The sequence below is a fragment of the Bos indicus genome, chromosome 1 (genome assembly GCF_029378745.1).
Source record: "Bos indicus isolate NIAB-ARS_2022 breed Sahiwal x Tharparkar chromosome 1, NIAB-ARS_B.indTharparkar_mat_pri_1.0, whole genome shotgun sequence".
Lineage (NCBI taxonomy): Eukaryota > Metazoa > Chordata > Mammalia > Artiodactyla > Bovidae > Bos > Bos indicus.
The window spans coordinates 125,627,327-125,651,810 of NC_091760.1; the positions used below are offsets into that span (position 1 = coordinate 125,627,327).

General features: G+C 41.2%; 1 protein-coding gene across 4 annotated transcripts in view; it reads left to right on the forward strand.

Moving 5' to 3' along the window:
* The window catches only part of SLC9A9 (solute carrier family 9 member A9), a 663,806-nt gene that overhangs the window by 211,434 nt on the left and 427,888 nt on the right, over window positions 1-24,484 (forward strand). For all 4 annotated transcript variants that reach the window (XR_011561320.1, XM_070770059.1, XM_070770128.1 and 1 more), the window contains one exon: window positions 22,691-22,796. Coding sequence is in view for 3 of the 4 variants with exons in the window: in XM_070770059.1 (XP_070626160.1) it covers window positions 22,691-22,796 (106 nt within the window). In the remaining variant the exon portion in view is untranslated. The remainder of the gene's footprint in view (window positions 1-22,690; window positions 22,797-24,484) is intronic.

Consider the following 24,484-nt stretch of genomic DNA (forward strand, 5'->3'; position numbering starts at 1 on the left):
TTAGGTTGTTTCCGTGTCTTGGCTATTGTAAATAGTATTGATATGAACATAAGGATGCATGTATCTCTTTGAATTATGGTTTTGTCCAGATAGATGCCCAGGAGTGGAATTGCTGAATCGTATACTAATTCTAATTTTAGTTTTCTGAGACACCTCCACACAGCTTTCCATAGTGGCTCCACCAACTTATATTCCCATCAACATCTAGGAGGGTTACCTTTTCTCCACACTGGTTCCAACATTTATTATTTGTAGATTTTTTTGATGATTGTCATTTTGACTGGTGTGAGGTGGTACTTCATTGTAGTTTTGGTGTGTTTGTTGTTTAGTTGCCAAGTTATGTCTGACTCTTTGCGATCCTGTGACTGTAGCCTGCCAGGCTCCTCTGTCCATGGGGTTTCCTAGGCAAGAATACTGGAGCGGGTTGCCATTTCCTTCTCCAGGGGATCTTCCCAACCCAGGGATCAAACCCACGTCTGCTACTTTGGCAGGCAGATTCTTTACCACTGAGCCAACTGAGAATCCCAAGGCTTGGTTTGCATTTCTCTAATAATTAGTGATGTTGAGCATCTTCTCCGTGTGCCTATTGGCCATCTACACTTTGTCTTTGGAGGAATGTCTATTTAGGTCTTCTACACATTTTGGATTAGGTTGTTTGTCTTTCTGTTGTTGAGTTGTATGAGATGTTTGTATATTTTGGAAATTAAGCCCTTGTGTTGGTCACATCGTTTGCAAATATTTTCTCCTATTCTGTAGGTTGTGTTTTTATTCTGTTGATGGTTTCCTAGCGTACATTATTTAAATATTTAAAATTCAGAGTAGTTTCCCTATGCTTCCAAATGCTGCTCCTGGAGTCATATCAGGCATTCCAAAACATATTATAAAGGCTTGAATACTAGCTTCTGTTTTGGAGTATATAGATCATGGAATAATTGAGTATGCGTGCTCTAGCCTTTTATTACCTGCTTACCCACACCTCTTCAACCCATTCTAAGCCTATCATGAATTATAAAGCCAAATTCAGATCTGTGTTTGGATTGATGCTTACCTGCTTTTTCAAGCCAGTTCTACTTCTCTAATTATAGGCTTCTTTTCTTTGTAATTTGACTCAGGGCCACACCTTAAGTTACCTACTATAGCTCATCCCACATAATGTGTGTCTACAGTCACCATTGACCATAGCTACCCTCTGAGTTCATAGGCACAAAATATTACTTCTCATCCTACAGGGCACCCAAGGGTAGGGTTTTTCTCTTTAATAGATTTTCAAACTTGGCAAAATGATTATTATTGTCTCCTCAGCATAATCAGAAGCACTGGACAAATGAGCAGCATTGAGTTTTCATCTTTAAGAATGTTCCAAAATGAAAGGCATTTTTGTACACCATACTTGCAAGTCACTATTTTCATTTAACATTTAAGTTGTAGGGGAGAAAAGCCACCTTTATTCTTTAAAGTTTGCTACAGTGTAACTATTCCAGAGGCACGTGAACTATCTTACCTTTGATCGTGTTGATAATCCGAAGACCCTTTCCGTTTGGGGTTACTATGGTTACGGCTGCATGGGTGATGTGTGAGCTACACTGCTGTTTTGATAAAAATAGGTATTAACTACCAGTCATAGTGCTTCTCATTTCACAGTAGTTCTTGCAGAAGAACAGCATATTAAAAAAAAGAGCGGGGGGGAGGCGAAGAAAGAAAAAAAGCCTGACCGGAAAAGCATGAAGGAAACTCTGCGTAAATAATGGTGATTGGTCATGTGTATAAAAATATTTTTAATTAAATTCTTTTTAATTAAACAGGGCATTTTGCTGAATCCATCTCTGTTATTTGCACCAAGCTTAGCCTTGAGGAAGATGGCTGATTAATAGACCCAAGAACCTATAATTAAAAACAGAACTGTTATTTTTAGAGAAAAGCCTCTCCAATAAGGGTGACTTAATTGGGCTGTCTCTCATGTTTTTCATTTGTCTTTGAACTCTCTGGTTAAAATTTTGACTTTTTTTTAATATATGGGAGGAACGACTGTTAACATTGTCATAATCAGAAGTCTTTTCATTGTTTAGTCTTGTTTTTCTTAGATCCCTTTGACCACACACTCCCTTCACTGTCGTTTCTCAATATTTAATTGTGGCCTTTTATTTCTTTTGTTATATATTCTTTTTACAATCCTATATTGTTCTTTTTCTTCTCTGGCCCTCTCTGTCTCTCCACTTCAGTTTCAGGATACACCAAGTTTGTGGTTTCTCATCACTGGCGTTATCAGCATTCTGCACAGAAATTCAGGAGAAAGCTGAATAACTTTCTCTCCTCAGACAAAAAAAAATAAGATGTAATGTACAAAGCAGTCCCTTCAGCACCAGGGGTGGCTTTGAGAACAAAGTCAACATTCATTTAATATCTGCTAAGCAGCATAGAAAGAGATTGAGATGGTTTTATGCCTGTATTATCAAAAAAAAAATACTCGCATAGAGTATACGGTCCATGTCCCTAAATCACCTGCTTAGTTATTGGTAGAGAAACTTGTATGAGTCTACTTTTATTATTCAATATTTGGTAGAGAAGTATTGTATTCATATTGCTGTGGAAGAAGGCTAGAGTGGGAGATCATTTGAGGTCTTTTCATATGCTTTCATTATATTCCAAGGGGAAAAAATTACACCGCTGAGGATATCTGAGGATATTAGATCAGCATTCTTCCCATTGAAGGCAGCGGTCTTCCAGAGACTGCAGACAGACCAGCCATTTTTACCAGGCAATCTTTGCTTCAAACCTGCATAAAGTGTCATTTACTAGTATTTGGCTGCATTTTCTGTATCTGTCCAATTCCATGTTATGAAAGCATCAGTATAAAAAGTCTCTATATAAACCTAGGTCTATAAAATGCCATCATATAGACCTAGATTCTATTCTTGAGCAAATTTACCCAGAAATAAAAAGGGCAGCTTGAATTTATATTACGTATCTCTTTCAACAAACTCAAATAGCTTTCACATGCAGTATTTCAATTACTTTCACATTGCTTTCTTGGGTAGAGAGGATCCATTTCTTAGGTGAAATAATTGAGGCACAGAGAAATGTTGGGTTTTTCTTCAGATTTTATAGTAAGTCAATGAAAGATTGACACAAAAGCCAGGACTTCTATTTTCTTAGATGACTATGTTTTTTGTAAGACACTAACATCTGTGTGATCAAAATAAATTATTGACTTCAGCTAACATGCGGCCAGCTCTAAAGTCAGTAATGTCCTTATTATAACCATTAAAGCATCTGTGCACTTGAGTCAGTATTTAGAGTCCAAAGCTACCAAATAGTAACAAATGAAAAACTCTATCTGAATGTTTCTACCTGGAAAGTTTATCAGTTAGTGATAAGCATTAACAGTGTACACATATATCATCTAATCTGATCATTACCACAGCCAGTCGATTATCTACATTTTAAGAAACTTAAGATTCTAAGTACTAGGCCCATAAGTGGCAGAGATGGGAGATAAAGTGTATTCAATATTCTTTGTCCATGCATGCATGCTAAGTCTCTTCAGTTGTGTTTGACACTTTGCAACCCTGTGAACTGCCGCCTGCCAGGCTTCTCTATCCATGGAATTCTCCAGGCAAGAATAGTGGAGTGGGTTGCCATGCCCTCCTCCAGGGGATCTTCCCCACCCAGGGATCCAAGCCGCATCTCTTATGTCTCCTGCATTGGCAGCTGTGTTCTTTACCACTAGTATCAGCTGGGAAGCCCATTCTTTGTCCTATAGCACTGTTATTTCTCAAAATAAAAAAGTAATGTGACAGTCAAACTTAGCACAAATGAAACCCAATAGTCAAGATCTCACTTCTGATTGATTTCATTTAACAAACATTTATTCAGCACCTACTATGCACTAGATACTGTAGGAGTGACTGGGGAAGGGAGAAGCAAAACACAGATCCTGCGTTCAGGAAACTCCTGTCTAAAGGCAGATGTAAATGCAATAACTAGCACTGAGTTTAAAAGATAAGACAGAGGTAGTCAGGCAGCTTTTTAAGCCCAGAGGAAGGACTCCATGAACTCCTGCATCACTCTGCAGGGGGTGGATAGAGAGTTCTGGGAAGACCTTAGGGTCTCCTTCATTTCAAAATAATATTTTGCTTGATTGAAAAAGATGACATGTTAGTCAGAGGAAACACAAAACATGTTTCCCTCCTATACGAGATGGCTCTATGAGTAGGGTTTTTTAAATTGCCATTCAGGCCACAGATGACATGACTTGCTGAATATTAGCAAGATCTTCCTAGGCTCAGACTCCCTTTGGGGGTGTCCTGCCTTCACAGTCCTGGGGGTCAGGGTCAAATAGAGAGCACACACAATTGCTATTATAACAGCTCTCTCCTCCCTTATGCAGAAGAGTCAAGCACATGATCATCTGTCCTTGATACTATTCTGCACCTGTTGCTCTGCAGTGCTGTGCCCAGGTTCCAACATAATAGACAAAATAGACACTCTCCACAACTGGAATCTACAGTTTGGAGTTTAGGTCTGAGAGCCACAGAATTTTAGCTTTGGAAGGACCTTAAAGACAACCTCTCTCAGTCTCATTTTTGGACAGGGATCTTGAGACTCAGAAACGTAAAATAGAGACTTCTGTGGCGGTCCAGTGGTTAAGTCTTCACCTTCCAATGCACAGGGTGCAGGATCGATCCCTAGTCAGAGAGCTAAGATCCCACATGCCTTATGGTCAAAAAAACAAAACATAAAACAGAAGCAACATTGTAGCAGCTTCAATAAAGACTTTAAAAACAGCATCAAAAAAAGAAAAAAAATATTTTTTAAAAGAAAGAGAAAGTAAATGTAGGAGTAGGTGTTCTTTCCAAATGCAGAGATTGGAGCAGTAATTTGGGAGAAAGGGAGGGAGGCAGAGAAGAGTCTTCATGACTTCTCTGCTTGATAATATCTATTTATCTCTCTTAAAGGCATTTTTGAGTATCAAAGGGGAAACACACAAGTAGAAGGTGTCATTCCACTTTTTAATGGACAAACCCGCTTGATGGTTTTGATGACATGAGTAATAGCATTAATAATAACCACCATTAATTGAGCTACAATATGCCAGACATTTCACATAAATTATCTCACTTAATCATTCTCCAAAAGCCTATGAGGGAGAGAATATTTTTATCTTCTTTTTGCCAGTGATGCTTCCTGAAAGCTTAGTGAGGTTAAGTAACTGGCTCAAGATCACCAAGTTCATTTGCATTGCAGTAGGGATCTGAACATAGGTTGCTTTGACATCAGAGTCAAGTTCCCAACCATTACCTCTACTTCTACTTTGGGACAGAGTTGTGAATAGCAAGGTCTTGGCACGAAGGTCTTGCTTCAGAAATTGGAAGCCTAGTTATTTCCAGAACAGAATTAGAGAATATAATGGGTGACAACCAACTATATACATGCCTCAGGATATTGAAAGTGGATAAAGCAAGACTCCAGGTGTTCTGAGGGTGGAATTTCAAGAACACACTGAAAAACCATTTGAAGCAATTCAGCAGCTCCGTGGACAGCTGGGAAACAGCTGTGGCTGACAGACCTCTCTGGCTCGCTGCTTTAGGGGACAGAATTGCTCTGTTTAAATGAAAGCAGCTCATTCTCAGCAGTGCTCAAAGACAGACCTGCAGAACAGAAGTTTGGAAAGTCAGTGTCCAGCCCAAACTTTCCATTTATGTGTTAAAGAAGACATTGCATATTGTGGTGAATAGGATTTAGAAAGTTTTAAGACTGTTTCCTTGGACGGTAGGCTGTCTGGCTCTCTTTAGGGCTCGGCTTGGCTGAATGAGGTCAAACTCACAGGGCAGTGAGGCAACTGGTGAGTCATAGTGAAGGCGGCACTCACTCTCAGTCAGATAAGTGCAGAGTCAGCACCTCCACAAACTAAAAGTGGGCACCTCCTGATGCCCAGGAAGATGCCCAGGGAGCCAGGAGAGCACCGTAAACAGGGCTGAGTTCCCTTGCTCTACAAAGCTTCTCAGGGGCCCCAGGGGTTAGGATTCCTTGAAAAGTAATTTTCCTCCTAGAACACAGCCTAGAAATGATACGGACTGATCTTTTATCTGGGTTTTATAGATAAGAAACATTGTAGTGGTCAATGTATTATTTTGAGCTGAAATGTACACAGCTTTTCATAACAAGCACTATCAGGTCAGTGAGTTATCGAAAAAGTCCCTGATCACAGTGGGAGAACACGAGAGAGGCGGGAGCTGGTCTGATCCTCAAGGAGTCAGACACGGGGAACACGACCTTCAAGTTTCATTCATTCATTTATTTAATCACCAGAATTGCCTGCTGCTTGCCAGAAACTATTGAAGACATCAACAAGTATATAGATGAACAACCAATATCAGTGACGAACAACTTTTTATCCAAGAAGACCAATTCAAAGAAAAGCTAAAATGCTTGCAGTCTACTTTTTTGGGAGTTTTTTTTTTTTTTTTTAAATACTGCTTTCACATAAGGAAAGGCATTTATCTGCAACTGAACTTCTGCGTTTTTATTATTTTCCAATCCAGAATGAATTTCTGTAGAGGGCTAAAATTTCAGACATGACAAAGCTAGTTAATAGGGCAGTATCTGATGTAATAGATCACCACAGGAACTGGTTTCCTTTTCTTTCCTTGACTGTCTTTGTAAACCACTTAATTCCAAAGTGTGGCTTGTCTCTAATAAAAATGGCAAGCAGTGGCCACATTTATTCTTCTTTGAACTTTTATTTTTTTTTTGTATTTTGTAATTTTTATACAATAAGCATGAATAAGAAAGGATAAAAAGCCATCTTGAAAGTTGGCCAAACTTAATAAAGAGATAAACCATGCAATTCAGAGTCTCTTCCCACGGCCCAGGATGCCATATGTGAGCACTCCTCTCCCCTCCCTTTCTCCCAGAACTTCCCCCCGGGTTTCCAGACTGTCGAGTCCTCTATGTGACATGCCACTGTGGACCCTTCATATCTCTCCGAGCACTCTCTTTTGCGTTGGGGGAGACTAACTTCTAGTTTCTCTTTGACCCCTCCAGCCCCTCTCTGCCAAATTATACCCTATAATGCCAGAGAGTTTTCCATTGTAAATAAGTTACATTTTTTTAGGATATACTTTATTTAAATACATATATTTTTTAATTTTTACAATGTTGTGTTGGTTTCTACCATATAACAACACAAATCAGCCATAATCATACATACACTCCCTCCCTCCCCCCTGACCCCATCCCTCCAAGTCATCACAGAGCCCCAGGCTGGGCTCCCTGTGCTGCACAGCAACTTCTAAACAGCTATTCATTTTACACCTGAGAGTGTCTATAAATTGATGCTAAGATAAGTTACATTTTTTTGTTCAATACAAACATAAGTTTCTGGCTAAGTGACGATGCCATTTCTTGAATTTGGTAATTCAAGAGCAAAAGCAACAGATTGATGAAGGCTGGTTAGACGACAGGGCATCTACAGCACCTCCATACCCAGTGCCAGGCACACAGCGGTGCTTAGTAAGTATTTGTTCCAGTAGAAGAACTCCAGGTGGAGTTGTCTTGCCAGTGGCTAGATATGGGAGCCTGTAGTTGAGGAGAAGAAGGGCTGGGCTGGAGACGGAGACAAGTGAATGTGGATGAGATTCTCACAGAGACTTGGTAGAATGAGGAGAGAACTGAAGAATTCTTGGGCAGCATTTGTGTCAAAGGGGTGGGTTTGCCAAGGAGAGAGAGAGAGGCTGGAGGGGTCAAAGAGAAACTAGAAGTTAGTCTCCCCAACACAAAAGAGAGTGCTCGGAAAGATAAGATGAGTCCACAGTGACATGTCACATAGAGGGCTCGACAGTCTGGAAGCCCAGGGGGGATGTTCTGGGAGAAAGGGAGGGGGAGAGGAGTGCTCACATATGGCATCCTGGGTCGTGGGAAGAGACTCCGAGTTGCATGGTTTATCTCTTTATTAAGTTTGGCCAACTTTCAAGATGGCTTTTTATCCTGTCTTATTCATGCTTATTGTAGAAAAATTATAAAATACAAAAAAAAATGTTCAGAGAAGAATAAAAATGGCCACTGCTTGCTTTTCTCACGAGAGTGGCTTTAGGACTTTTGACTTGCTCTTTTCAGTCTTGGCTGGCCCGACTGTGCTAACCTTCCACCCTGGTTTGGGCTTCATCATTCCCACCTCAGCACCAGTTCTTCACAGTGTAGCTCAGATAAAATAAACACCAGAAAATAAAGTGATTTGATGAGCTATAAAATAATACATTCTGAGTAAATGATTGATCTGATGATTGCACCAAGGGAGACACACATAGATAATCAGCACAGGGGGCCTCATGGCAGAAACATTTGCAAATCCACAGCCTTCTCATCGGTTCAGGTTTTGTCCTTGCTAAAGTATGAGCTAAAAGATGGATTTGTCTATGTGACTTCTTGTCTTCTTCCGGGGGAGGTAGGAGAAGGGAGGACTGAAGGGCCCTTCTACTCAGTAACTCATGTGTTGAAAAGTCAAATGCCTGGGAGTTCAGGCTGCCTACCATTTGTAGTTCCTCTGGTGAGAGGGGATCAGAGTGCATTCATTTGTTAGGGCTGCTGTAGCAAATTACCAGAAATGTTGCAGCTTAAAGCAACACAAATTTATTATTGTACAGTTCTGTAGGTTGGCTGGTTGACCTAGGTTGGCTCAACTAGGATCTCTACTACACTCTTGAAAGGCCAAAATCAAGGTGCTGACTAGTGGGGCTCTCATGGTGAAGCTCTAGGTTCATTCCATTTGTTGACCGAATCCATTTCCTTGTAGTTATAGGACTGAGATTCCTGCTTTCTTATCTTGGCTCAAAGAGGTCTCTCTATGACCCTCACAAGTGAGCCCCTGCAGCTCAGAGTTAATAATGGCATGTGGACTACTTCTCACACTTGGAATCTTCATGGCTGCTGGCCCCCCACCCCCACCACCCTTTTTTAGTCTCTCTTCTGCCTTCTCTTCAGCTGCATCTCTGACCCAGGGAAACAAACATCTCTGCTTTTGAGAGCTTGAGTAATTAGGTTGGACCACCCAAATAGGTTCAGTTCAGTTCAGTCGCTCAGTCGTGTCCAACTCTTTGCGACCCCATGAATTGCAGCACGCCAGACATCCCTGTCCATCACCAACTCCTGGAGTCCACCCAAACCCATGTCCATCGAGTCGGTGATGCCATCCAACCACCTCATCTCTGTTTTCCCCTTCTCCTCCTGCTCTCAATCTTTCTCAGCATCAGGGTCTTTTCAAATAAGTCAGTTCTTCGCATCAGGTGGCCATAGTATTGGAGTTTCAGCTTCAGCATCAGTCCTTCAAATGAACACCCAGGACTGATCTCCTTTAGGATGGACTGGTTGGATCTTCTTACAGTCCACGGGACTCTCAAGAGTCTTCTCTAATACCACAGTTCAAAAGCATCAATTCTTCGGCACTCAGCTTTCTTTATAGTCCAACTCTCACATCCCTACATGACCACTGGAAAAACCATAGCCTTGACTAGATGGACCTTTGTTGGCAAAGTAATGTCTCTGCTTTTTAATATGCTATCTAGGTTGGTCATAACTTTCCTTCAAAGAAGTAAGTGCCTTTTAATTTCATGGCTGCAATCACCATCTGCAGTGATTTTGGAGCCCAGAAAAATAAAGTCAGCCACTGTTTCCACTGTTTCCCCATCTATTTGCCATGAGGTGATGGGACCAGATGCCATGATCTTAGTTTTCTGAATGTTGAGCTTTAAGCCAACTTTTTCACTCTCCACTTTCACTTTCATCAAGAGGCTCTTTAGTTCTTCTTCACTTTCTGCCATAAGGGTGGATCCAACATAATTTGCCCATTTTAAGCAAACTTTAATTACATCTGCAAAGTCCCTTTTGCCACGTAAAGTTATATATGCACAGCCTCTGGGGATTAGTTCATGGACGCCTTTCTGGGGGAGGTGGGGGAGGGGTTGTTCAGTGGCTCAGTCATGTCTGACTCTTTGCGACCCCATGGACTGCAACACACCAGGCTTCCCTGTCCATCATCTCCCAGAGCTTGCTCAAACTCATGTCCATCGAGTCAGTGATGCCATCAAACCATCTCATCCTCTGTCATCCCCTTCTCCTCCTTCCTGCGATCTTTCCCAGTATCAAGGTCTTTTCTAATGAGTTGGCTCTTGGCATCAGGTGGCCAAAGTATTACAGCTTCAACTTCAGCATCAGTCCTTCCAATGAATATTCAGGATTGATTTCGTTTAGGATTGATTGGTTTGATCTCTTTGCAGTCCAAGGGACTTTAAAAAGTCTTCTCCAACAACACAGTTCAAAAGCATCAATTCTCCTTTATGGTCCAACTCTTACATCCATACATGACTACTGGAAAAACCATAGCTTTGACTATATGGACCTTTGTGGACAAAGTAATGTCTCTGCGGGAGTGGGAGGGGGCACTATTCAGCCTACCCCACAGAGTGATGGCAGGAATGATTGGACTCATGGTATGATCCCTCTCCTCCTATCTTCCCCACCCTGCTGTGTCACACAGACCCAGTGTAGCCTCTTAATATTACTCTTGTTCACCCTTAGCAGCTTTTCTAATCTACTTAGAAAGCAGAAATAGGCACCCTCTACTTTGAAATCTTTCTGTAATGTCTCTCAGGGTCATTATCCACAGATTGGGCGATGATGGAATACCTGCTTGTCTCATGTCTTTTTGTAGCAAGAGAAAACTTTAGTTGTGAAACTCACTTATATAAATGTGTACCATGATCATGACTCACATTATCATATTTTTCCTACAATTTTTGTTATGTGTAATGGGTCACAGTGATATTTTTACCTCCCATTGTTGACCCATTCAGGCTTTGTCTGCTTTATGGCTCCACAGAGCTTTTCTCTGAATTTATTTCATGATTTGTAGTCAAACCCTTGCTTACCACATTCATTTTTAAAATGGCAAAATGCTTAAGTCATAATCCTGATTGGAGAATGCTAGTACTACAGGGTAAGTCATCTTCACTCAGATATTGAACAGACTACAAAGATTCCCCATTAAAACTGCACCATGGCTTATTAAACCCCATTGGTGAGAAAATTGGGTCTTTGTTAAATGTTTATGTTCTGTGCTAATGTTAAATTTAGAATATTTCTGTTATAGGTACCTTTGGGAAAAATTCTAAAGCACCAGCTAAAGTGCCAAGAGATATTAGCCATAGTTCCCAAAGAGAGGATCTGGAAAATATCTCCCCACCCCAGTGTTTATTCCCAGGTTTCTATCTTGCTAATCTTTATATTTCTTTTTTGTTTTTCTTTTCTTAATATCAAACCTTGTGATATTCTGATTACTTTTTTATATTCTCAGTAACTGATAAGCTCTGTACTTCAGGTTTTAAAGCAAAAGAGGGAGTAGATTATCTGGAACTATGTTTGACCATGTTTGAAATCAAGGAAAGGACATGTGATTGTCCGTGTTTTTAATATGCATCTGTATGTTGAAGAAATAATCTCTGTCCACAAAGCACTTACATTCCAAAAAAGGACTTAAACGAATGCAAATACTTATGACAGAAATGTGATTCCAGAATGTGCTGTTTTAATTTATCTGAAAAGAATAATTTCCCCTCATGTAATAGTTATTAGAAATCCTCTACATACATTCCAAAAGAATCAGTTGGTTATTGTGTGGCAAAAGTTATTTAGAGCTAGGGAGCCTTTCTCAACAGGAATCCAACAAAAGAATTAAATTCCACTGAAAATGATTTGGGGAACTATTTTCTCATTTCTCTCAGAGATGATGCTTCATAAGTATCATTCTGGCTGCACAGGATGTAAATTGATTCATTACATACAACAAATGTCTTTGGACAGTGGTTCTCAAGCTTTTTGGTGTCACAAGCCTTTTAAAATTCTTCAGAATTAGGAAGGACCTCAAGGAGTCTTTTGTTTGTGGGTGTTATATCTATCAACATTTACCATGTTAGAATTTAAATTTTTAAACATAATTTCATTGATCTATTTAAAATAATAATCATGAACAATTTACATGCTAAATGATACTTTTTATAAAAACTGAATTTATTTCTAAAACAAAAAATTTACTGGGGAGAGTGACACATGTTTGCAAGTCCTCTTACTGTGTGGTGTGACAGAAGACAGCTGGATTCTCACATTGGTTTCTGAATTCAGCTGCACTAACACACATCATATAACCTCTAAGTTCCACTCTACACAGATAAAATAACAAGAATGAAAAATGCAAGTAACTCTGTCATAGTATTCTGAGATAGTTTTGACCTTGGGAACCATCCTGAATAAGTCTCAGGAACTCCCAGGTGTCCCTGGACCATACTTTGAAACTATTGCCCTGGGACATTGGAACTGGTTTCTCCGAAGTATCTCTAGGGGAAAGGGCTGTAATGATGTGCTAACATATGGTATTTTCTCCACCACCAACTCAGTACCAAAATAACGTATCATATTGATGGCCAAAATAAAATTGAAATGGTTTAGGGCTAAATCATTCATGATGGTCTGTGTAACTTCTAATTTACAATATTGTTGTTTAGTTGCTAAGATGTGTCCAATTCTTTTGAGACACCATGGGCCTGTAGCCTGCCAGGCTCCCCTGTCCATGGGATTTCCCAGGCAAGAATACTGGATTGGGTTGCTATTTCCTTCTCCAAGGGATCTTCCCCACCCAGGGATTGAACCCTCACTCATGCACTTCAGGAAGATTCTTTTACCGCAGAGCCAAATGACCTCAATGAAATAACATCTAGTGGTTAACTTTCTAGATCTGGCATTGTTTCTCTGACCTATTTCAGAAGGGTTAGGATTTCTAGTTGTATTTCTAGGATATGACTGGCAAAGCTTGATCGGCAAAACTAGTACACTGATTCTCTGCCAAGTCTTCACTGAGAAGATTGAGGCTCAAACTAATTTCAGTCTTCCAGCATACTAGAATACCTCAGCTATTTTGGAGCCTCTCCTTGTAATCTCACTATGTACAATATTTCAGAAAAGTGGGAAGAGTTACAGGAGAATTTCTTGTATACGAATTATAGGAGGGAAAAAAAATCCCACATTTTCCCAGTAATCACTTTTGGAAATAGAAATTGCTGCTTGGCTTATGAGGCTACCAGGGGTCTCCACCTGTCAGCCTGACAAGGTTCCACTGCACAAGCCAGAGACGTTTTTGATTCTCCATGTGTCAGGGACAAGTGTCATACATACTGATTTGCACAGAAAACCACAGAGAGCACTCCCAGGGAGAGCCAGCATTTTGACAAGGCTGAGTGATGACTTAGAGCAACAGGGGTAGGAACTATTGTGTGACGCTGTCCATAGACCCAGGCAGAGCTTGTGCAGGTTGCTGAGAGTCCCTATATTAAAATAGCATTTGAAATTTAAATTCCTTGTAAAACACCAAGAAAATATGGGTCAGAGAGCTGTTAATGGAGATCTAGTGAAGGAACTGTCACTAAATCACCCTGAAGACTTAGAAGTGACTGAAAGAGCATTAGGAAAGAGGTTAGTTCAAAAGATAGTAATAAAAAAAAAAGTAAGACATTATTCAAGTCAATATATTGAAGTAACAAATGGGGTAAGGTGGTCATTATCTGAATTTTTATCTCTAGTTATGGTTATTGCATTTGAGATGAGAAAATATGAGTTCTCTTCTTTTTCCTTTGTTTTCAACTTTATTTCTGCTTATTCTGTTCAATCTGTATTAAATTAGAAATTGAAGAGAAAGCCTCCATTGGCTTTCTACTCCATAGGCTTCCCTTTATCACAAGCTTCTCAGAAGTGCCATCCATACCACTGCCTCATTCATTCTCCCAAGACCCCTCACTGTTTGACTACTGAAACTATAACATATTCTCAGAAAATGGTTGAATCATTATTGTCATTCATTGAAGCACTATTATCTCCCGTAATTCAATGGTGTGTCTCAACCATCCACTGCTCTTACATGGGAGTAGGTGTGTGTGTGTGTGTGTGTGTGCGTGCATATTTGAGCATAAGGTTATATATGCTTGCATTCCTTACTACCAATTCAGGAAACAAAACAGATTTTTCTCTAGCTAAAAAGTCAAGTATGAGGAAGGAACCCCAAACCCCAAGCTGAGTGTTGAAACTCACCACTAAGTGATGAGAACTAACTAAAGTATGACAAAGGTAAGCATGACACAATTCCCTGGTAAAATCAGAGGTCAAAGAAATCAGACTATGTCTTCTCCTCTTCCTCTCCACACGGTGTCTGGAATGTTCTCCTCAGACTGTCCCAAGCAGTCTGATCAAACTATGCATGGCTCTTCAGCTGAGCCTCGGACCTGGGTTGTCCTTACAAACCCAGCAAGGTGCGAGCAGAGCCAGTGTGAGCATGTCCACAGCTGTTCCAAGAGGTTCTCTCTTGGGAAGAGGTACCATGAGAGTCTTGGACATTGTGTGTGAGACAGCCCTGCCAGCGAGCTAATTATATGCATTTTTCAAAGCTCTCGGCTCAGCAGTGAGAGTGGGTGGCTAATTTCCTGACTCACCTATTCAACTCATTTGTGGTCCCAGCAAATATTCCCTCTTGTAGAACACACTGCCTTGTTTTATTTCAAAGCTGTTCCATTTCTTCACAGGGTAGATAGGAATGCCCAAAGTAAGAGCTTTCTCTTGTGTGGGACAGCAGTTATGCAGTGGAGTTCAGTTCTTTGTGCGAAAAGAATTGTGGGAATGTCAGAACAGTTTTGAACAAAACTGGATATTCACTTAAAAGCCTGTCCTTCCAAAGGCCCAAAGCTCTCACTGGAAAGATTCAGAGTCCATCCTAGCATTGGGTAGACTTCATAAGTGGGGAGGTGGGGAAAGAAACCCAGGGCTTTACCTCCCTATTTGTGAGCCCAGGAAACTCTTGTGCCTGGGAGTGCAGACAAGCTGCAAGTCATCTTCAAAACTTGGAAATACAAATAAGGAGACTAAACTCCATATTAGTAGAACTTCCATGATAGAATTTTCTAACTTAAGAATAGCTTTCCACCAACAGTGTAAGAAGTTTCCCTTTTCTTTACACCCTCATCTGCACTTCCTGTTGGTAGATTTTTTGATGATGGCCATTCTGACCAGCATGAGGTGATACCCCATTGTAGTTTTGATTGGCATTTCTCTAATAATGAGTTATGTCGAGCATCTTTTCATGTACCTGTTGGCCATCTGTCTTTTCCGGAGAAATGTTTATTTAGGTCTTTTGCCCATTCTTTTTATTGGGTTGTTGGGTTTTTTTGATATTAAGATCCATGTGCTATTTGTATATTTTGGAGATTAATTGATACAGCCACTGTGGAGATCACTATGAAGGTTCCTTAAAAACTAAACAGGTAACAACAACAACAAAAAACTAAACATAGAACTACCATATGTCCCAGCAATCATACTACTGGGCATATACCCTGCTGCTGCTGCTGCTGCTAAGTCGCTTCAGTCGTGTCCGACTCTGTGCAACCCCATAGATGGCAGCCCACAGGCTCCCCCATCCCTGGGATTCTCCAGGCAAGAACACTGGAGTGAGTTGCCATTTCCTTCTCCAATGCATGAAAGTGAAAAGTCAAAATGAAGTTGCTCAGTCGTGTCCTACTCTTAGCAACCTCATGGACTATAGCCTACCAGGCTCCTCTGTCCATGGGATTTTCCAGGCAAGAGTACTGGAGTGGGGTGCCATTGCCTTCACCGGGGCACATACCCTGAGAGAACCATAACTCAAAAGACACACATACTCCAATGCTCATTGCAGCATTATTTGCAATAGTTAGGACATGGAAGCAACTTAGATGCCCACCGACAGATGAATGGATAAAGAAGATGTGATAACTATATATAATGGAATATTACTCAGCCACAAAAAGGAATGAAATTGAGTCAATTGTAGTGTGTGGATGAACCTAGAGCCTGTGATACAGAATGAAGTAAGTTAGAAAAACAACTTTCATATATTAACACATATATATGGAATCTAGAAAAATGGTACTGATGAATCTATTTTCAGGTCAGAAATAGAGATGCAGACATAGAGAACAGACTTGTAGACACAACAGGGGAAGGAGAGGGTGGGATGAATTGAGAGAGTAGCATTAACATATATACACGACCATGTATAAAATAGACAATTACTGGGAAGCCGCTCCGTAGCACAGGGAGCTCAGCTCAGCGCTCCGGGATGACTTGAGGGGTAGGGTGGGGGTGGGGGTGAGAGGGAAGCTCAAGAGGGAGGGGATGTATGTATACATATGGCTGATTCATGTTGTTCTTCAGCAGAAACTCACCCAACATTATAAAGCGATTCTATTCCAATAAAAATTATAATTTTGCTTGTATTCCACACAAAATTCTAGTAAAAGGAAAATGTTGGTAATTCAGACTCCCAATTGTGAACTTCCCTGGTGGTCCAGTGGTTACGACCCTTTACTTCCAAGGCAGGGGGCACAGTTCAATCCCTTGTCAGGAAACTAAGACCCACATGCCTATGGTGCGCCAAAAAACAGACAAATAAAACTCCCAACTGAAGCCTTTTTGTTTTGATTCTATTCAGGATCTTGACTCTATCCTATCAGGAGAAAGAGGTTACTTAGCAGAGATAATCATCAGTTCCCTCCCACCACCACCTGCAAAGTTCAGACATGGTACAAATGTGAACAGCTACATACTATTAGAGGGTACATCTCTGCCATTCTATCATGATTAAGGATCTACTCATCTAGAATAATGAAATCGACTCTATGCCTAGTAAAATGGAATCTGGCTAATTGTCATGCTGATTCATGGCATTTTGTATTTGTTGTCTCTTTACCCTAAAGCTAGTTGTTGAGTTCAATACTCCTTTCCCTAGGATAATCTTTAGTAAATAAAAATCTGTTCGTGATGGATATGGTTTTCAGACAACTTGCTCATGCTTAGGATCAGTTCAGTTCAGTTCACTCAGTCATGTCCGACTCTGCGACCCCATGAATCGCAGCACGCCAGGCCTCCCTGTCCATCACAAACTCCCAGAGTTCACTCAGACTCAAGTCCATCGAGTCAGTGATGCCATCCAGCCATCTCATCCTCTGTCGTCCCCTTCTCCTCCTGCCCCCAACCCCTCCCAACATCAGAGTCTTTTCCAGTGAGTCAACTCTTCGCATGAGGTGGCCAAAGTACTGGAGTTTCAGCTTCAGCATCATTCCCTCCAAAGAAATCCCAGGGCTGATCTCCTTCAGAATGGACTGGTTGGATCTCCTTGCAGTCCAAGGGACTCTCAAGAGTCTTCTCCAACACCACACTTCAAAAGCATCAATTCTTCGGCGCTCAGCCTTCTTCACAGTCCAACTCTCACATCCATACATGACCACAGGAAAAACCATAGCCTTGACTAGATGAACCTTTGTTGGCAAAGTATTGTCTCTGCTTTTGAATGTGCTATCTAGGTTGGTCATAACTTTCCTTCCAAGGAGTAAGCGTCTTTTAATTTCATGGCTGCAATCACTATCTGCAGTGATTTTGGAGCCCAAAAAAATCAAGTCTGACACTGTTTCCACTGTTTCCCCATCTATTTCCCATGAAGTGATGGGACCAGATGCCATGATCTTCGTTTTCTGAATGTTGAGCTTTAAGCCAAATTTTTCACTCTCCACTTTCACTTTCATCAAGAGGCTTTTTAGTTCCTCTTCACTTTCTGCCATAAGGGTGGTGTCATTTGCATATCTGAGGTTATTGATATTTCTCCCGGCAATCTTGATTCCAGCTTCTGCTTCTTCCAGTCCAGTGTTTCTCATGATGTACTCTGCATATAAGTTAAATAACCAGGGTGACAATATACAGCCTTGACATACTCCTTTTCCTATTTGGAACCAGTCTGTTGTTTCATGTCCAGTTCTAACTGTTGCTTCCTGACCTGCATACAGGTTTCTCAAGAGGCAGATCAGGTGGTCTGGTATTCCCATCTCTTTCAGAATTTTCCACAGTTTATTGTGATCCACACAGTCAAAGGCTTTGGCATAGTCAATAAAGCAGAAATAGATGTTTTTCTGGAACTCTCTTGCTTTTTCCATGATCCAGCAGATGTTGGCAATTTGATCTCTGGTTCCTCTGCCTTTTCTAAAACCAACTTGAACATCAGGAAGTTCACGGTTCACGTATTGCTGAAGCCTGGCTTGGAGAATTTTGAGCATTACTTTACTGGCATGTGAGATGAGTGCAATTGTGCGGTAGTTTGAGCATTCTTTGGCATTGCCTTTCTTTGGGATTGGAATGAAAACTGACCTTTTCCAGTCCTGTGGCCACTGCTGAGTTTTCCAAATGTGCTGGCATATTGAGTGTAGCACTTTCACAGCATCATCTTTCAGGATTTGAAAGAGCTCCACTGGAATTGCATCACCTCCACTAGCTTTGTTCGTAGTGATGCTTTCTAAGGCCCATAGGACTTCGCATCCCAGGATGTCTGGCTCTAGGTCAGTGTTCACACCATTGTGATTATCTGGGTTGTGAAGATCTTTTTTGTACAGTTCTTCTGTGTATTCTTGCCATCTCTTCTTAATATCTTCTGCTTCTGTTAGGTCCATAGTATTTCTGTCCTTTATCGAGCCCATCTTTGCATGAAATGTTCCCTTGGTATCTCTAATTTTCTTAAGAGATCTCTAGTCTTTCCCATTCTGTTGTTTTCCTCTATTTCTTTGCGTTGATCACTGAAGAAGGCTTTCCTATCTCTTCTTGCTATTCTTTGGAACTCTGCATTCAGATGCTTATATTTTTCCTTTTCTCCTTTGCTTTTCGCTTCTCTTCTTTTCACAGCTATTTGTAAGGCCTCCCAGACAGCCATTTTGCTTTTTTGCATTTCTTTTCCATGGGGATGGTCTTGATCCCTGTCTCCTGTACAATGTCACGAACCTCATTGCATAGTTCATCAGGCACTCTATCTATCAGATATAGGCCCTTAAATCTATTTCTCCCTTCCACTGTATAATCATAAGGGATTTGATTTAGGTCCTACCTGAGTGGTCTAGTGATTTTCCCTACTTTCTTCAAATTAAGTCTGAATTTAGTAATAAGGAGTTCATGATCTGAGCCACAGTCAGCTCCCGGTCTTGTTTTTGTTGACTGTATAGAGCTTCTCCATCTTTGGCTGCAAAGAACATAATCAGTCTGATTTCGGTGTTGACCATCTGGTGATGTCCATGTGTAGAGTCTTCTCTTGTGTTGTTGAAAGAGGGTGTTTGCTATGACCAGTGCATTTTCTTGGCAAAACTCTATTAGTCTTTGCCCTGCTTCATTCCATATTCCCAGGCCAAATTTGCCTGTGACTCTTGGTGTTTCTTGACTTCCTACTTTTGCATTCCAGTCCCCTATAATGAAAAGGACATGCTTCTTGGGTGTTAGTTCTAAAAGGTCTTGTAGGTCTTCATAGAACCGTTCAACTTCAGCTTCTTCAGTGTTATTGGTTGGGGCATAAACTTGGATTACTGGGATATTGAATGGTTTGCCTTGGAAACGAACAGAGATCATTCTATTGTTTTTGAGACTGCATCCAAGTACTGCATTACGGACTCTTTTGTTGACCATGATGGCTACTCCATTTCTTCTGAGGGATTCCTGCCGCAGTAGTAGATAGAATGGTCATCTGAGTTAAATTCACCCATTCCAGTCCATTTCAGTTCACTGATTCCTAGAATGTCGACATTCACTCTTGCCATCTCTTGCTTGACCACTTCCAATTTGCCTTGATTCATGGACCTGACATTCCAGGTTCCTATGCAATATTGGTCTTTACAGCATCGGACCTTGCTTCTATCACCAGTCACATCCACAACTGGGTATTGTTTTTGCTTTGTCTCCATCCCTTCATTCTTTCTGGAGTTACTTCTCCACTGATCTCCAGTAGCATATTGGGCACCTACTGACCTGGGAATTCCTGTTTCAATATCCTATCATTTTTCCTTTTCATACTGTTCATGGGATTTTCAAGGCAAGAATACTGGAGTGGTTTGCCATTCCCTTCTCCAGTGGACCACATTCTGTCATAACTTTGTATGGTTACAACCTTTAAAATGTTTTTTTTAATTTCTCTTTTGCTGTGCTGGGTCTTCATTGATATGCAGGTTACTCTCTAGTTGTGGTGCGAAGGCTTCTCACCATGGTGACTTCTCTTGGGGAGGACAGGCTCTAGGGCACTTGGGCTTTAGGAGTTGTGACTCCCAGACTCTGGAGTTCAAGCTCCATAACTGTGGTGCACGGGCAAAGTTGCTTAGCGGCATGTGGGAACATCCCAGACCAGGGATGAAACCCATGTTCCGTCCATTGGCAGGTGCATTCTTCATCACTGAGCCACCAGGGAAGCCTCTAGTGATAGCCTTTTACTTCTAGCTTTCTTATTGAAATTTCCATTTGAAATTCCATCTGCCTATTTAAGTCAACATATCAAAAACCAAACTTGCAAAATTCCCCTGCCTACGAATTTCTCTTATGCAGCCCATTTACTGCCTGCCGAGGGTTGAAACCCAAGTCTTGCTGTCTCTCAGGAACCAAGACCTACCCATTCTTCATCCCAAATATATTGTGGGTATTATCGCTTCTGCTCTATCCTCCCTGACATTATCTTTTCACTCACTAAAGCTTACCATAGTCTAGCAACATGCTAGGGGTTAGAGACCCAGAGGGAAGGTGAGAACCAATGAGTAAGTAAAATACAAAGCACTGTCGTAACTGACCTATGAGAGCCCACGGTGGTGGATCTTCAGGGAAGAGCAGGATGTACGAGAGTCGAGGAGCCTGAATCTAGGACTCTTCCAGTCTTGGTACAACTCATCTCTTGCCAGAACATTCGGGAAAGCTTCCAGCCGCATGTCCATTCTGTCCTCTACCCTGCTGCCTAAACTTTATTTCCAGGGTTTGAATCAAGCTATGGCACTCTGTCACTAAAACCCTCCCATTATGGCAGGACAAGTGCCAAACTTATTGACCCTACTTACAAAACAGTCCAACTGAGCTTTTTTTTTCTCCCCAGCACTCTCTTAGACAACACAGTTATTAACCTCACAGTGCATGAAATAGGAAAGGAAAGAACAGAAATGAAAATGCCCATTCTGCCTTAAAAATATACCATCAGTATCATTTTCAACCACCCTCTTTTCCCGTTTGGTAGTCCACTCAGTGGATCATTCTCCTAATGATAGCTGTTCACACTTTGCATGACTGTTTCAAATATCAAGATACTGAATAGTTTTGGTGAACACAGTTAGTCAGTGTGTGATTACTCACTGCCCAGGTATATGCCCAGAGGCTCTGTATGACTATACGGTATATAGGAGCCATGAAGCAGACTGCTGAAAATGAACCTTAGGCCCTGCTCTTAGGAACATTGGGTTCATCTGTATAGATGAGTGTGATCTTGAGAGAATGAGAGCCAGGTGCCAACCACCTCTCCCTTCACAGGAATAAGCTGCTGCAACAACCTTCATTCATTCACTCACTCAGTCATTCACACATCAAACACTTCTTGAGCATGTGCCAAGAAGTGGTATGTTCTGTGATCCCAAAGTCTGGGATCAAAAAGGAGTGACCCAGATATTTACTGAGGGATCAGAGGGCTGGGGGAAAACTTGCTGCTGCTGCTGCTGCTGCTAAGTCGCTTCAGTCGTGTCCAACTCTGTGCAACCCCATAGACTGCAGCCCACCAGGCTCCCCTGTCCCTGGGATTCTCCAGGCAAGAACACTGGAGTGGGTTGCCATTTCCTTCTCCAATGCATGAAAGTGAAAAGTGAAAGTGAAGTTACTCGATCGTGTCTGACTCTTAGCGACCCCACGGACTGCAGCCTGGCAGGCTCCTCTGCCCATGCGATTTTCCAGGCAAGAGTACTGGAGTGGGGTGCCATTGCCTTCTCTGGGGGAAAACTTGAGAGGCTTTTAAAGATTGAATAAAGGTTTGGGGGTTTTTTGTAGCAAAAAGTGTGTGTGTGTATGTGTGGGTTTATGTACTTAAGGGAGGAGAATGGTAGCATCTGGATGAGAAACAGATAGCTGCCCTGCTAAAGTGAACCCAAATGCCAAGGTAATTAGAAAATGACACACGGTATTCAGGAAATTCTGACAAGTTCAGTGTGGCTGCTGCTGCTGCTAAGTTGCTTTAGTCGTGTCCGACTCTGTGCGACCCCATAGATGACAGCCCACCAGGCTCCTCTGTCCCTGGGATTCTCCAGGCAAGAACACAAGTGGGCTGCCATTTCCTTCTCCAATACATGAAAGTGGAAAGTGAAAGTGAAGTCGCTCAGTCGTGTCCGACTCTTCGAGACCCCATGGACTGCAGCCTACCAGGCTCCTCTGTCCATGGGATTTTCCAGGCAAGAGTACTGGAGTGGGGTGCCATTGCCTTCCCCATCAGTGTGGCTAGAGGGAGGCAACAGAGCAGGGGCAGGGAGAGCAGATAGAGATGCTGGAAGGCAAACAGTGCACAGATTATAGAAGACTTGTACCAAGGAGCTCAAGCTTTCTCTGTAAGCAGTGGGGAGCCCAGAGAAATCTTTTAAGCAGGGGAGTGATGGATGAGGTTGATTTTAGTTAAAGGTTCAGTATGTATATATTGATGGATTTGAGAAGATGAACATTTAATGAGTGCTTTATACAGGTGACCACAGCCAAGGACAAGTCTATGGCCACATCCCAGCTAACTCTGTATATTTGTGTGTGTCTCCCCTAGTGACGGTGTTGGCCATTTTCCATGAGCTGCATGTCGACCCTGACCTGTACACACTCTTGTTTGGGGAGAGCGTGTTGAATGATGCAGTCGCCATAGTCCTTACATAGTAAGTACCAGAACTTGGCTTGTGCTTCTTTGACCAAGTGAAAGATGCTTCAAATATGGTGATAATTCCTAGGGGCTTTAATAGTATCTTTTCTCTTATATCATAGAGATAAAGGCAATTTCTAGCTTTTAAGGAATAATTACCACTGAAGAGCTCCAGTAATGTGTACATTTCATTGTACACTTAATTTCTAACACTATTAAGTTTCATGTTTCCAGTCTATGATAAAAAGCTACTCAGAGGGTAATGCTTTTTTTTCTTGGTGTATATATTTACCTGATTCACTTAGGGTTCCTAAAATGCACATAAATAAGCTTTCTTCATTTTATTTATTTATTTATTTTGCATTCTTCATTTTAAATCAGTATTATTTAATTTTTTCAAGTCATTTTTCCAGATAATAGACTAATAGAAACCATTGTATGTATAAGAATTTGGGCAAATCAGAGATAGAAGTTGAGAGTCATAAATCTCTATTTATCAATGCAAATGTCATGCATTATAGGAATACACACATTCTAAAATCATCCACGTGATAAGTAAAACTGATGAACCTTCTGCTAACAGGTAATATAATTTCCCTTTCATTCTGGAGGAATTTTCATTTCAGGATGAGAATTAGTGCTCTCTTCTCACCTCCCCTTCAGGCACTCACCATTTATATTTAATAAATGCCATTTTGGTGGCTTTCACTATGTCAGAGGTCTCTTCTTGGTTTTAGATTAAGACTAACATTTTGGGCAACTGTCAAATACCCCAAAGGAAAGTGTCCATCTAATAATTAACTGTGACAACAAGATTCAATTCAGGGTGCTAATTACTTTGAATGCATTTGAAAATGTATTGCAAACTAACAAAGGATTTTTCAGTCAGACCTCACAGAGCAGTCTAGGCAACAGCAGAGCAGCACCTCTCTTTTTTTCTCCCAGCTGACATTTCTCAAGTCTGCTATCCCAAAGTTACCACTGTATTCAGCAACGTTCAGGAAAGAGTCAAAAAAAAAAAAAAAAAAAAAACCTTATATTTCACCTGGCTCCCAAGAAGTGCCTTTCCTGCTTTTTAGTAAAATATCAGTGAGTCCAAATTAAGAGCAAAAGCCATGGCACATTCACAAATGCCAAAGGATGCTTATAAAGAAACACCAAGAACAGTTCACTAAAACATCAGGAATCTCTGTCCAAGAAATACTAGTATTAAGGGAACATTTGGAGTAAAACTTGTTTAAAATCTGCTGAGTCTCTCGTCTTCACTTCCTGAACTGCCAAGTTGTAAAAGGCCAAGCAAAGCGAAATCACTAAAGCACAAATGAGCTTGGGAAAGAATCGTGCAGCTACAACCAAGGAAAGATTTGGCCTTTCTGCTTTCAGCACGACCATTCACAGTAGTTTTCCATTAAAAATGCAGACTCCAAGGATGAATGTTGATGCTGCTGAGCACAAGCCTGGAGGACATCTGGAACAATCCATTTAATATCGCCTCGGGTCCATAGGTGGTTATTAACTGGCAGTGCATTTTCTACTCCCCTACCCGTGCATTGCATGTTGTAACAAAATGTTTTGCACCATATCAGGATCCCTTCCTTTCTAGGCACCAGACACTTGCCATTCTAACCAAAATCTTGTGCTTCCCAGCTTTGACATTTCAGGTATTGTACAGAGTGACCCCAATGAGTTTTAACTTTAAAATAA